Source organism: Myotis yumanensis, unplaced genomic scaffold, assembly GCF_028538775.1.
Source record: "Myotis yumanensis isolate MYYU_CA2020_CCGP unplaced genomic scaffold, mMyoYum1.0.hap1 SCAF_3, whole genome shotgun sequence".
NCBI classification, from domain to species: domain Eukaryota; kingdom Metazoa; phylum Chordata; class Mammalia; order Chiroptera; family Vespertilionidae; genus Myotis; species Myotis yumanensis.
Genome location: NW_027223754.1, coordinates 173,776,260 through 173,789,209, shown reverse-complemented (window position 1 = coordinate 173,789,209; position 12,950 = coordinate 173,776,260). Strand labels below are relative to the sequence as shown.

General features: G+C 37.9%; 1 protein-coding gene across 2 annotated transcripts in view; it reads right to left on the bottom strand.

Annotated features, from left to right (window-relative positions):
- The window catches only part of CPNE8 (copine 8), a 199,647-nt gene that overhangs the window by 145,184 nt on the left and 41,513 nt on the right, over positions 1-12,950 (bottom strand). For both annotated transcript variants that reach the window (XM_070410448.1, XM_070410447.1), the window contains exons 4-5: positions 6,480-6,583; positions 1,460-1,499 (exon numbers count right to left, since the gene is read on the bottom strand). In XM_070410448.1, the coding sequence (XP_070266549.1) occupies positions 1,460-1,499; positions 6,480-6,583 (144 nt within the window). The remainder of the gene's footprint in view (positions 1-1,459; positions 1,500-6,479; positions 6,584-12,950) is intronic.

Here is a 12,950-nt window from a genome sequence, read left to right as displayed (position 1 = left end):
TTTAATAAACCACCTGCATGTGAGATAAGTGAATGCATTTTCTTTCCTAGCAACTAAGTAATTTTGCCTAAAAAACATGGCTCCTTTTCAGATCCTTCCAGTGAAATTTGGAAAACTTCCCATACAAAGCTATGGATAATTTAAATGTCCAGCTACAATGCTATCAATCTTATCATGAGGAGAAGGTGACATGGCAAATGCACTGAATTTTACTTATAGAAAAGGATGAGCTTATTACATCACGTTTCTTCAATCTGCGGAAAAGTCACTAAAACAGACGGTTCTTTGAATCTTTCTTCAAATGCTTCTGTTCTATGCTTCATAACAAAAATAAATATTCCTTTCATGAAAGAAAGGATCAGTACATTATTATTTTTCCACCATACCCAGGCTCCCAGTTTCCCCAAATCAGTCTCTGAGCTTGGGCTCACCCCTTATGTCACCTCAATTCTCTAAAGAAAACATTCCTCCCCTCCAAACTGCACGGGAAATCAGATATATCAGATAACACACGTAATCATATCTCATATATGTTCGAGCCTAGGTAATAGCCTACAACCATGGAAAGGTGGAAAACCTGAGCCTCCTGAGCCTCTGGGCCTGGACAGTGGTCCCGCCGGCCTCTCAGCCCTGGTGCAGCTGCCCATTCTCTCTCTGAACTCAGATTTCACGTGGCACCCAGTTAAGTCCTTTTCAGGATGCTCTTTTCAACCCCCTTCGGCCCTTCCTGCTAGGTCTGGCCTAATTCCAACCCCACAGGTCAATAAGCAAGCGGCTCTGGGCCACCAATGACCAGAGAGCCCCACTCTCATCCCTCCCTTCCCATCTCTGCCTCTTTATCTGCCTCCCTCTGATGCCCTAAGGCTCCTGAACCTGTAAATTCCCCAGGTGAGCAGAGCAGCTCTTAACAATAGAGGAATGGAAAGATCAGGAAAAAAGAGACTGTAAGTGACTTGAGGACAGACTCTATGTCTGTGTTGCTCATATTGTACCCGCAGAAGCTGGCCTGGGAGACAGCATGAGGACGTACTTAGAAAATACTGTTGAGCAAATGAGCTACAAGGACAGCGGGAGAGTAAATCACTCTGCCTGCACCCAAGGAAGTACTTCCCATTCTCTCAGAAGTGAAGCTTCCCAAAAGGACACAGACTCGTTATTTCATCACTCTAAACCTCATCCAGCTTCAAACATTACAGGAAACTGACATGATTTCTTTAAAAAATAAAAAGTAGATGAGACTAATCCATTTCACATACTGAGGTATCTTTCTGTAAAAAGCTCTTCTAAATGTTATTCCAGGGTTCTTTAAAATGTCATTTATTTTCTATGACAATTCTTACAGGAAGGTTATAGGCATGTCAGTTTAATATTAATAAATCAACATCAATATCCATCATAAATCATAATATTATGGTTTATGTTATTAAATCATCATAAAAAACATAAAATATGAACTTACATGTTTAGACAAGTTGGGGCTCTTTGAATCAACGTCGTACCTAAAAGATTAAAATGGGAAACTCAAATTATTCCCATAACACACAACTAGAGAAAAATATCAGCATTTTTTAAAAAACATAAATAATATAGAAAGCATTCAAAATTATATCAGTGGGGAGAGAAATTTTTACTTCTACAACCTAAGTAAGGAGTCCTAATATTTCAGTCATCAATTCTGCTACTTGAAAATACAAGTTTAAAACTTCTCTTTCTTGCGAAGCAAATAGCGTTCTAATACTATTCAAAATTCCCCCAAAACTGCAATTCCTCTTCTCTGGATCATTAAAAAAGAAGCAGAGAGGCTGATAACAGGGTGCCATTTGTTTATTGGGGGTTTTGTTTGTTTTTTGTTTTATTTTTAAAATATATTTTTATAGATTTGGACAGGGAGAGAGAGAGAGAAACATCAAGATGAGAGAGAATCATTGACTGGCTGCCTCCTGCACACCCACTACTGGGGATCAAGCCCGCAACCCTTGACAGGACTCAAATCCAGGACCCTTCACTCCAGAGTCCAATGCTTTATCCACTGAGCCAAACCAGGTAGGGCACAGGCTGTCATTTACATGCATTTTAATTCTTACTTAATATATTAAATGCTGTTGTTAACTTGGGAAGTTGGCTAAAGTAAGAAGACATTATTTTTCCCCAATCACAGAACTTGGAGAAAACATGTATGTTATAGTAAGAAAAATGTGTTTCTACAGGATTACTATATGTCCTGTTTTAGACTAGTTGTACTGAAATCAATGATTTCTTGAAGAGATACCGGGAAGACATCATTCACTACCACTTTGGCCCCTCTTTTTAAAGAATTTGTAGAAATGGTAAAATCACTGACAGTCGAAAAAACCAGAATTTCCCAAATTCTTGAATAGGAAGATATTTGTACTCCTTCCAGTCTTCCTCCCAAATCATATTCCTTGCACATCCCTTATGCATAGCTTCCTACCAAAAATTAACTGCCTTTTTTTAAGGTTAATTAAAGTCTTCCCTCACACAAAGCAAGAATGTTTTCACAAAGAAACAAAGCATCTCAATCAATGAAAGGCCAAGAATAGTAGTTCACCGAGTGCACTGATGCAGGATAGAGGTGCACTTAAACCCTAGTCAAGACTGTTTACCACAGATTGGCTTTACAATTATGTGATGCAAATACCAGCCTCAGAAGTATTACACATCACTCTCCTCCCAACCTAGAATGGAGGAACCTAGAATTTTACATCAGCAAATGGCCAGCATCTATTGAAGACCAGCAGATGTTAGTACAAAAAGTACTTCTTACTCAAGACATTGTTCTTATTCAAGGCTTTCTTTTTTTTTTTTTTTTTTTTTTTAAGGCTAAGACTGAAATTAGCAACTGTAGTAACATCCAAGGTGAAACATAACTACACTGGCTCCTTCCCAAGACTCAGTCCTTGAAACTGGTTTCTATAAAGGCTTTAGTGTGGACTGGGCAGACACTACACGGTGTGATCTGTTACAGGAAGCAAAAAGAAAGGAGTTTAGGTTTTCCTTACAAAGATTTACCTTCAAATACAACCCTCTTCCATTGTCTTCAGCAAAGCTTTCTAAATGCTATTATCTCACAATGGGTAATTTATAGCATATCTCTAAAGGCTTCAGATATGTTGAATTATAATGCATTCTAAATGACAGTGATTTTTCCATCAATGGAATCTTCCTTCTAACATTTCTAAAAGTATCAAGACTAACTGTGGCCCTCACCCTCACAAGTCAGAACATAAACACTGCATCCTAATGGTTACAGAGTGTGTGTGTGTGTGTGTGTGTGTGTGTGTGGTCGTGGTGGTGGTGGTGGTGGTAGGGGGTTATGAATGCCATACTCTGCTTAAGAGAGAGTACATTGCAAAGCAGGAAGCTGGGTAGTTTACCCTGAGGACTGTGCACCCCGCTGTGCCTAAATTTACTAAGGGGAATTTTGTAAGCAACTTCATCTAGCTACCGAAATCCTATTATTAGAGTACCTGATCGGCAGTAACTGCTTTGGATGGGCCCTAAGGGCTGTTTTCTATTACACTGTAGCAGATGTTGACTGGAATGATTCCTGTATTCTAAAATTCCTACTAAGGTCCAACGTTGAAAGCAAAAGAAGCCAAGTATCATGCTTAGCTCAGAGCTGCCAGAGGATGAGTCAGACCCTTCTCCAGGAAGCTTGCTCATAAAGTGACAGCCTATTCCCTACCTCTTGGGAGGGCAGGAGGCGGTTCTTTCACTGCCCAAAGCCAAGGGAAGGGAAGCTCCAAAACCTGGGCTGCTCCTCAGAAGGGGAGGGCAGCATCTGGTTCCCTGGACAGCTAGAGATCCAACCTGCCTGCAGGTCCACCCTGCAGCTGCCAGGGAATGAGAATGTCAGTTCAGCCCCAGGAAATGCCTGCTGAGAGCTGAGGAACAAGAAACAATGGTCTGTTTAGTTCCTCCTCCACGATCAGGAAGACAAGTGCTTAACACAGGTCCCTGGAGGTTGGTACCCTCTACTGTCTAGATTTTTCAGGAGGTAGGAGAGCCACATCTCTGCCTCCCACTCCCCTACCTTTCTGCTCGTCCACCTCCCTTTTCTCCTGCAAGTAGCTGAGAGGGTAGCTCCAATGGAGAAGAGGGGTTGTGAATTAAGTTTGAGACAAAAGTTTTAAAGTAAAGAGTGCATAACGATTCAAAGTAAGACGGTTCTTGCCCTAACGGATTTGGCTCAGTGGATAGAGCATCGGCCTGCGGACTCAAGGGTCCCAGGTTCGATTCCGGTCAAGGGCATGGACCTTGGCTGCGGGCACATCCCCAGTAGGGGGCGTGCAGGAGGCAGCTGATTAATGTTTCTCGCTCATCGATGTTTCTAACTCTCTATCCCTCTCCCTACCTCTCTGTAAAAAATCAATAAAATACATATCTTTTTTTTTAAAAAGTAAGATGGTTCTAATAAAAAAAAGTCACTCAAAAGTCATGAATTTAGAATATTAAATAAAGGAGCCCTTAACCATTAGGGAAAAGTGGAATTGACAGCGTTGGGACAGTTATTGGAAAACTTAAAACAATTTTTTTGGTATTGGGGTAACAATAAACTTTTACTTTTTCAATGCCTATATTATTTAAAATGTATAATAAATATGTATAACTTCTAAATGAGAGAAAACAATACAGATAAATGAGAAAGAAGAAAGAGAGAAAGGGAAATAAAGAGAGAAACAAAGAATCATGAAATAGTGGCTGGTTTTTGGATAAAGTTAAGTCTAAAATAGAGGGGAAAATTAAGGAGGCACCATGCTGATGTAAGAAAAAAGGAAAATGGGTTTTAAAAATTACTCTGGAGGCCCTGAACAATGAGAGAATCAAACTGCATTCGACCTGATTTATATGTTTTTAAATAACAACACTATATGCAATCTCCATGATAAACATGGTCAGGAAATCATGACATTACACTAAGTATTGTGTTTTTTTCTTATGAGCATCATATTTATTACTTCTAAAGGGGGTTACAAGGAAATAAAAACCAAATGGGCCGAACCGGTTTGGCTCAGTGGATAGAGCGTCGGCCTGCGGACTCAAGGGTCCCGGGTTCGATTCCAGTCAAGGGCATGTGCCCTGGTTGCGGGCACATCCCCAGTGGGGGGCGTGCAGGAGGCAGCTGATCAATCTCTCTCATTGATGTTTCTAACTCTCTGTCCCTCTCCTTTCTTCTCTGTAAAAAATCAATAAAATATTTTTTTTAAAAAAAATAAATGGGGCATAAAAATTTTTATTTGATGAATACTTAGAGCTCCTACAAGTCTTGAAGAAAAGGGGCTGGTATAAAATATTGTTTTTTGAAACAAGCACGGCAGGTTATTTTACTGGACACATTTTAGAGAAAAATGAGAAACACTACTAACAGTAGAGACCTTTTTCTTACATAGGGAGGCAAACTATGACTTTTTCAAATAAAACTTTTGAAATCTTTATAAATTGTGACAGCACAGTATACTTCATTGTTTTCAGCTATTCAAAATAAGATTGACCTCTTTAAATACACATGATGTTCATAAGCTCTCTTTAATTATTTCAATATTTTAAGCACATATTATAATATGACATACTTTTCCTTCTCAATAGATTTCCTTTTAACAAAATCCAGGAAGTTCAACAATCACCACAGTTTATCTCTGTGGAACAAAAACTCAATGATAATATCTTACAAGCAGACTGACTCCAGATTCTCTGTGAACAGGGAGTTGATGTTAACAATAGTATTTTAATATGGCTGATACAGTATCAAAAATCACAGGAATATTGAAAATACCAAAATTATCAAGCATCCCGGGCCTTGGAAATATGAGGCCATGATGTGACAAAAAGAAACCATAGTTAGGCAGGGATGCATGTACTATATAAAGAGGCAGCTGGGAGAAACTTAAAGATCTGAGAGACATCCCCCATGGGTAGATGAGATCACTGTGGAGTACAGGCAGAACTTGCAAGATTAAGGCATAGGACAGTTTGAAAGAATGTCCATATATACTGCTCAGCATTTCCGCATGGTTAAATCGTTAACTTACTATTTCAACAGACATACAACCAAAAACCTGTAAAATGCACAGCAGTACTATGGCAATGCTCAGCTCACATGCCAAATAAAATAATCTAATTTCCTGACAATATAATCTAGTATTCAGTGCAACCATAGGACCCAGCCTTAGGTTATTAAAACTGCCTTTGCCGAAACCAGTTTGGCTCAGTGGATAGAGCGTCTGCCTTCGGACTGAAGGGTCCCAGGTTCGATTCCGGTCAAGGGCATGTACCTGGGTTGCGGGCACATCCCCAGTGGGAGATGTGCAGGAGGCAGCTGATCGATGTTTCTCTCTCATCGATGTTTCTAGCTCTCTATCTCTCTCCGTTCCTCTCTGTGAAAGATCAATAAAATATATTTTTTAAAAAACTGCCTTTAAATATTAATTCTTTTAAATACAAGTTTTAGTAGAACTTACAAGTCAAAACGAAGATTCTCTCTTTCTTCAAAAAAGTAGTCCAGAATAAATTTCCTTACAAAATCCGGGTTGAGTGTATTATCAATTACTTCAGTCCTTCCAAACTGTTGAGGGAGAGAGAGGTTAAATCAAGCCTTGCATTACTTTTATAATATCAACTTAGTATTAACATAGTTCCTTGAAAATATAAACAACAAATATCCAAGTGATTTGATAAAATAAAGCCCTTCAGAAAGCTTTTAGAGATCAAATCATTCCCTCTTATTTATGGGAATCAGAACATGAGCACTGAGTTCATTCAAATTACTAGAAAAGCAGCTGCTGAAAATTCATATAAAAGGCTTCCCCTTTGCTCCCCATCTGAACGCCAAATCCCTTTCTAATCAAAAAAGTTATTTCTTTCTTAATTTTAAATTCATCACATATATTTTGCCTAACCTAGTGCATAACTCATCTAAGCAACACATATTCTTACACTCGGAGGAGTCAAAGTATTCATAATCAAGCAGTCCTCTACACTAGTGGTCGCCAACCTTCGGACCTCACAGAGGTGACAGGGGCTCAGCCCCGGTTGATGAGCAGGAGTGGGGGAGAGAAGTGATTGGATTCTTATACCTGGAGGTAGAGCCAACAGGATGTAGGTGCGAGAGAGGGGGTGAGGGAATAGCCAGGATATGTAGGCACTGGCCCAGAGAGCACTAGTGGTCCGCGGACCACCGGTTGGCAACCGCTGCTCTACACAATACAGTGATTAGCCATGTTTGGGGCAGAAATCTTTTATTCTCTATCATACACTTTAATCACTTGGTTTTTGTTTTGTTTTCATTCTAATGGTACCTAGACAGCCAACACAGAATCTATGATTCTTACACGTTTTAAGCTAGTATATTGCATTTTTACTTGGAAAAAATAAGTTTCCCCAACTTAGGGGAAGTGAAACCAAGAAACAAAACTCCACATCTAGACTTCCTTCCTTTCCTTTCAATGCGAAGGAAGGCCACCAGGCACTGCCTCCTAAGATCAAGCAGAAACTTTTTATCTCTTTTTTGTATTAGGCTCACATTCTTACCCTCCTGTTGTTATGGAATTCTAATGAGGGAATTTGAACCTCCGGTTCTGAACAGCATTATGCATGCTGTCTTATCAGAGAACCAACTTTTATTCAAGTTCAAGGAAAAACTATCCTTTTAATAGGAACAAAAGAACTGTGCTAATCCACTAAAAAGTGAAGGTCATGAGCTTACATAAATTTTGATAATGAAACCGATGGTACAAAATACCAATGACAAAGGACTTACTATGGCTATTGCTAATTATCCAAATAAGAACTAGTTTGCAGAGGCTTATGCACTGGGCAATGTTTTAAGTCATGGACAAATATCATATAGACAAACCATAATCAAGGCAACTAATTCAACATTTCCAAAATACTGAGCTTTTACTTTGAACAATAATAATGATGACAGCCACTATTGAGTACTTACTTGGTTCTAAGCACTTTTCACACATTAGTTTAAATTTTTATCATAACCCTGAATAGTGAGTAATGTTTGTCCCACTTTAAAGATTACAGAATTCAAGCAGAGGGTCCCGACCTAAGTCACTGTGGCTACTAAATCTACATTCTCTCTAGGTCTCTCCTCTATTTCAGCATAGAACATGCTGCCTGAAAAGCTTCCACAATGAGCTTATCCCTGGTCCCCACTTTCAGGGAATGGGAACAAGAACAGGTACCTAATAGCCCCAGGCAGGCAATGCAGAGGTCAAGGAGTGCAAATCTGAACCAGAAACAGTCTGAGCCCTCCCAGCCTTCCTACTGACTGAGGGCAAAATGGATTCCAGGCCAGAGCATCAAATGGGCAAATACACAATAGTCTCAAATAGACACTCAGCCAGTATTCATATTCCCCAGCGCCCAAATCCTTCTTGTAGATTTCAACCCACACCCACACTCAGTGGTAAGAAGATAACGTACAGTTCCCAAGGGTAAACCCCATTGAATTGCAAGCCAGCGATTCCCAAGGGCCACTGAACCATTAAAACATCCACCAGCCTGTTTCTTAGGGAACATTGGCTTGTCAGCAATATGGGTGACTGAGCATATTCTACTATCTCAAGTGAAGATTAATATGTAGCCATTAAAATTTTAGCTAATCTCCTATAAATTATTAACATCTATTACTATAAGCCTCTAACACATAGCCCTGAAATTGCTTTTGATGATATCACCAATAACCTTCATATTGCTAAATCCAGTGGTCACCTTTGGGGCCTCCTCCCACTAGACGGCTCAGCAGCATTTGACACAGCTGTCCACTCCTTCCTCTCTGAAGCCAGCTTTTCTGGCTTTTTGACAGCACACTACCCTGTTTTCCCCCTCTTAGATTCTCAGTGCAATCTCTCCTTGTCAAAGCACAGTTCTTGGACCTCTCCATCTCTCTTTCTTCTCTCTCCAATTAGGTTATTTTAACTGCTCCATTGACTTGAAATCCCATCTACATGATAACTTCCAAATGTGTATCATTAGCCCAGACTCAACCTGAGTATGGTAGACGTATGCATACAACTGTCTTACCTTACACATTCCGCTGTCTTACAGGCCCTTCAGAATTATGATCTAAACTTAAATGTTTATTGTAAACAACAACCACCACTCCAATGCTGGTGCTTACCAAATCTATCCTTTGTCAATAAATGACACCACTATCTACTCGATTCCACAGATAAATGGGAGTCATCCTCAACTCCTCTTCATCACAATCTCAGAAATTGTCAATTCCAACTCTAAAACACATCTTTGAGCTCTTTACTTCTCTCCATAGCTCCTGTCATTAGATTAATTCAAGCTTTCATCTTTCTCATGATCATTTCAAGGGCCTCCTAACACATCTCTCTTTATTCTTTTTCTCTCTCCAACTCATCCTCTGTATAACATCCAGAGTAATCTTCTAAAAAATGAAAACACAGAAATGCAATTTCATCACTCTAAAAGTCTTTATTGGCTTCCCATGGTACTTGACATAAATATTTTCTTTTGTCTACAGGGCCTGGACCCATCTACCTCTTGACCTTCATCATGGGCCAGTATCCCCTCTTTTCTCTTTGCCCCAGCCAGCTTGTCTTCCTTTAGGTCCCCTTGCACACCAAATCCTTTCCATCTTATGGCCTTTGCACCTGCTCTGTCTTCTTCCTAGGATTCTCTTAACCCCACTCTTGCATTGCTGACTTTTTTTTTCATCCTTTAAGCCTCTGTTTAAATGTCAGCATTCTGGCTCTATATGACACCCACTTTAAAGTTGGTCCCTTCCTCTGAACTTATTCTCCTTATGGAACCTGGTTTTTTTCTTCCATAAAACTTATACTTTGGAATTATAGTTTTATTTGTTTGCTTGTTTTATATTTCCCTCACCAGACAATTGAGCTCCATGAAGACACAAAACGTACACATATTTGATTTACACCTGCACAAAATTGAACAAATGTTTAACTAAAGGAAATATGCAACCTATTGTTCAGAGAAAAAAAAATCAATGTATAGTATATCAATTTTTATAAAAATATAAGTTTATATGTATACAGATAAAAAGAGAAGGTATACTAGAATGTAGATATTACCTTAGAATTATTTTTTATTATGTATTTCTGGGTTTTCCTAATGTCTTACAGTGAGTATGATTTACTTTTAAAATCAGAAACATAAACCTTTTAAGCACTGCTCCTGTTCCTCAGATATATTATGATTAGTTCAGCTCATGGGAAATATGTTGGTTCCTTCCCAGAGGCTGGAATTATATTAGCTACCTACCAAGTGATTAATCCTTATGACTTGAAATAAAATTTGTCTTAGCTAATGCCTTATATTACTAAATAAAACTTTTCTAATTTCTAGAAAAATGTAGTTACATACAATGCTATGCAGTTCCGAGGGGGATTAGAATTTTGCAGAAAGACAATTATTAATAATATTTATGATGGCACACATCTAAAAACAGCTACAGTTGAAAGAATTGTAACTTATATCCTCAAAAGTCTTTTTCTGAATATCAACAATACTGGATTGTCAGAGGTACCTACAAACCTGATTATAATAATCTCTGGCACAATGACCTTATCCAAATATATGGACAGTCAAGCACTTTAACATAATTGTACAATAGTAAGTTTCATCACCTCACAATTCAAACAATTGTTAGAGAAATGTTCTTTTGGTCACCAAGAGTGAAAGTTTTCAGTCATTTGAAAAAAAAAAAAGTATATACACTGTTATTTTTGATAGAACACAAAACATTGTTTCTTGTAAAACTTTAAGCAAAATTAAAAAACAATTCACAATCAAGACTTTGAAAGTTTTCCTTTGTTTTGTGCATGAGCTAATTTGATAAATACGTACTTTTCCAATTTAGGAACAAATTGTGTAGAAAATGATGGAATAGAAATATTCCTGATTTTTAAATGAACTAATTGTTAGACTGTTTCAGAGGAGCAGTACTGGAAAGAACATTCATCTATTTATGGCACAAAGCAGATGAACTCTTGTTTTGAGAAAAATGTTCAGAAATGTTTAACATATTGTGAAGGCCCAAAACAACCACCCGGTATCATATTCATTTTTCAACTAAAGTAAAAATGATGAAGTTAAAAGGTCACCTGGACCAGCACACATCTTTAATTCAGTTGTTACATTAGAATTAAATCTTAGTAGTGGTGATAGAGAGGACAGTCGCCAGAGATTAGACTAGAGGATTAGACAAACTGAGTAGTGCAGACATATTATTAAGATAAATTCAAGAAAAAGAACCTCAGTTTAGGACTATACATATTTAACCTGCATAGAAGATATCAAGTGGAAGTGCATGTACTAGTGTACGAACACAAACTGGAAATTGAAGATTTACATTCTTATACAATTCCTCTTGAATGTTAAACACCAGGATTACCAGAGAATCCATGGACCTTTTTTTCTAAGGGAAAGAAATATAGTTTTGTCATGTAACTCATTATCCAAGACCTTTTTTTTAGCATAAATTAATAATCTTAAACTCAATTATAAGAATTCAAGAGGAAGGAACACTGCCAACCTCATTTTATGAAGCCAGCATTACCCTAATACCAAAACTAGATAAAGACAACACAAAAAAGGAGAATTACAGACCAATTTCCCTCATGAACATAGATGCCAAAATCCTCAATACAATTCTAGCAAATTGGATCCAGCATTACATCAGAAAGATGATACACCATGACCAAGTAGGATTTATCCCAGGGATGCAAGGATGGTACAATATCAGCAAATCAATAAACATGATGCATCACATAAACAAATTGAGAGATAAAAAATCACATAAATTGATACAGAAAAAGCATTTGACAAAATCCAACACCCTTTCTTGATAAAAACCCTCAGCAAAGTGGGAATAGAGGGATCACATCTAAACATAATAAAAGCCATATATGACAAACCCACAGCCAACATCATACTCAATGGTCAAAAACTAAAACCATTTCCCCTAAGAACGGGAACGAGACAGGGATGTCTGCTTTCATCACTCCTGTTCGACATAGCACTAGAAGTGCTAGCCATAGCAATTAGACAAGAAGAAGAAATAAAAGGTATCCAAATTGGAAAAGAAACCGTAAAACTGTCATTATTCACAGATGACATGATACTGTACATAGAAAATCCTAAAGACTCCATCAAAAAATTATTAGACTTAATAAATGAATTCGGCAATGTAGCAGGATACAAAATTAATGCCCAGAAATCTATGGCATTTTTATACACCAATAGTGAACTTACAAAAAGAGAGATTAAAAAAAAACAATCCCATTTACCATTGCACCAAAAAATTAAGATAGCTAGGAATAAACTAAACTAAGGATGTAAAAGACCTATACTAGGAAAACTATAGGATACTGAAAAAAGAGATAGAGGAAGACATAAACAGATGGAAGAACATATCGTGTTTATGGATCGGTAGAATCAACATCATTAAAATGTCCATACTACCCAAAGCAATCTATAGATCCAATGCACTTCCCATTAAAATACCAATGGCATATTTCACAGATCTAGAATGAACTCTCCAAAAAATTATCTGGAATAAAAAAAGACCCCAAATAGATGCAGCAATCCTGAGAAAGAACAATGTAGGAGGGATCTCAATACCAGATATCAAACTGTATTACAAAACCACTGTTCTCAAAACTGTCTGGTACTGGCACAAGAACAGACATATAGACCAACTGAATAGAATAGAGAACCCAAAAATCGACCCAAACCACTATGCTCAATTAATATTCGACCGAGGAGGCAAGAGCATACAATGGAGTCAAGACAGTCTCTTAAATAAATGGTGTTGGGAAAACTGGACAAATACATGCAAAAAAATGAAACTATACCACCAACTTACCACATACACAAAAATAAACTCAAAATGGATGAAGAACTTAAACGTAAGATGGGAAACCATA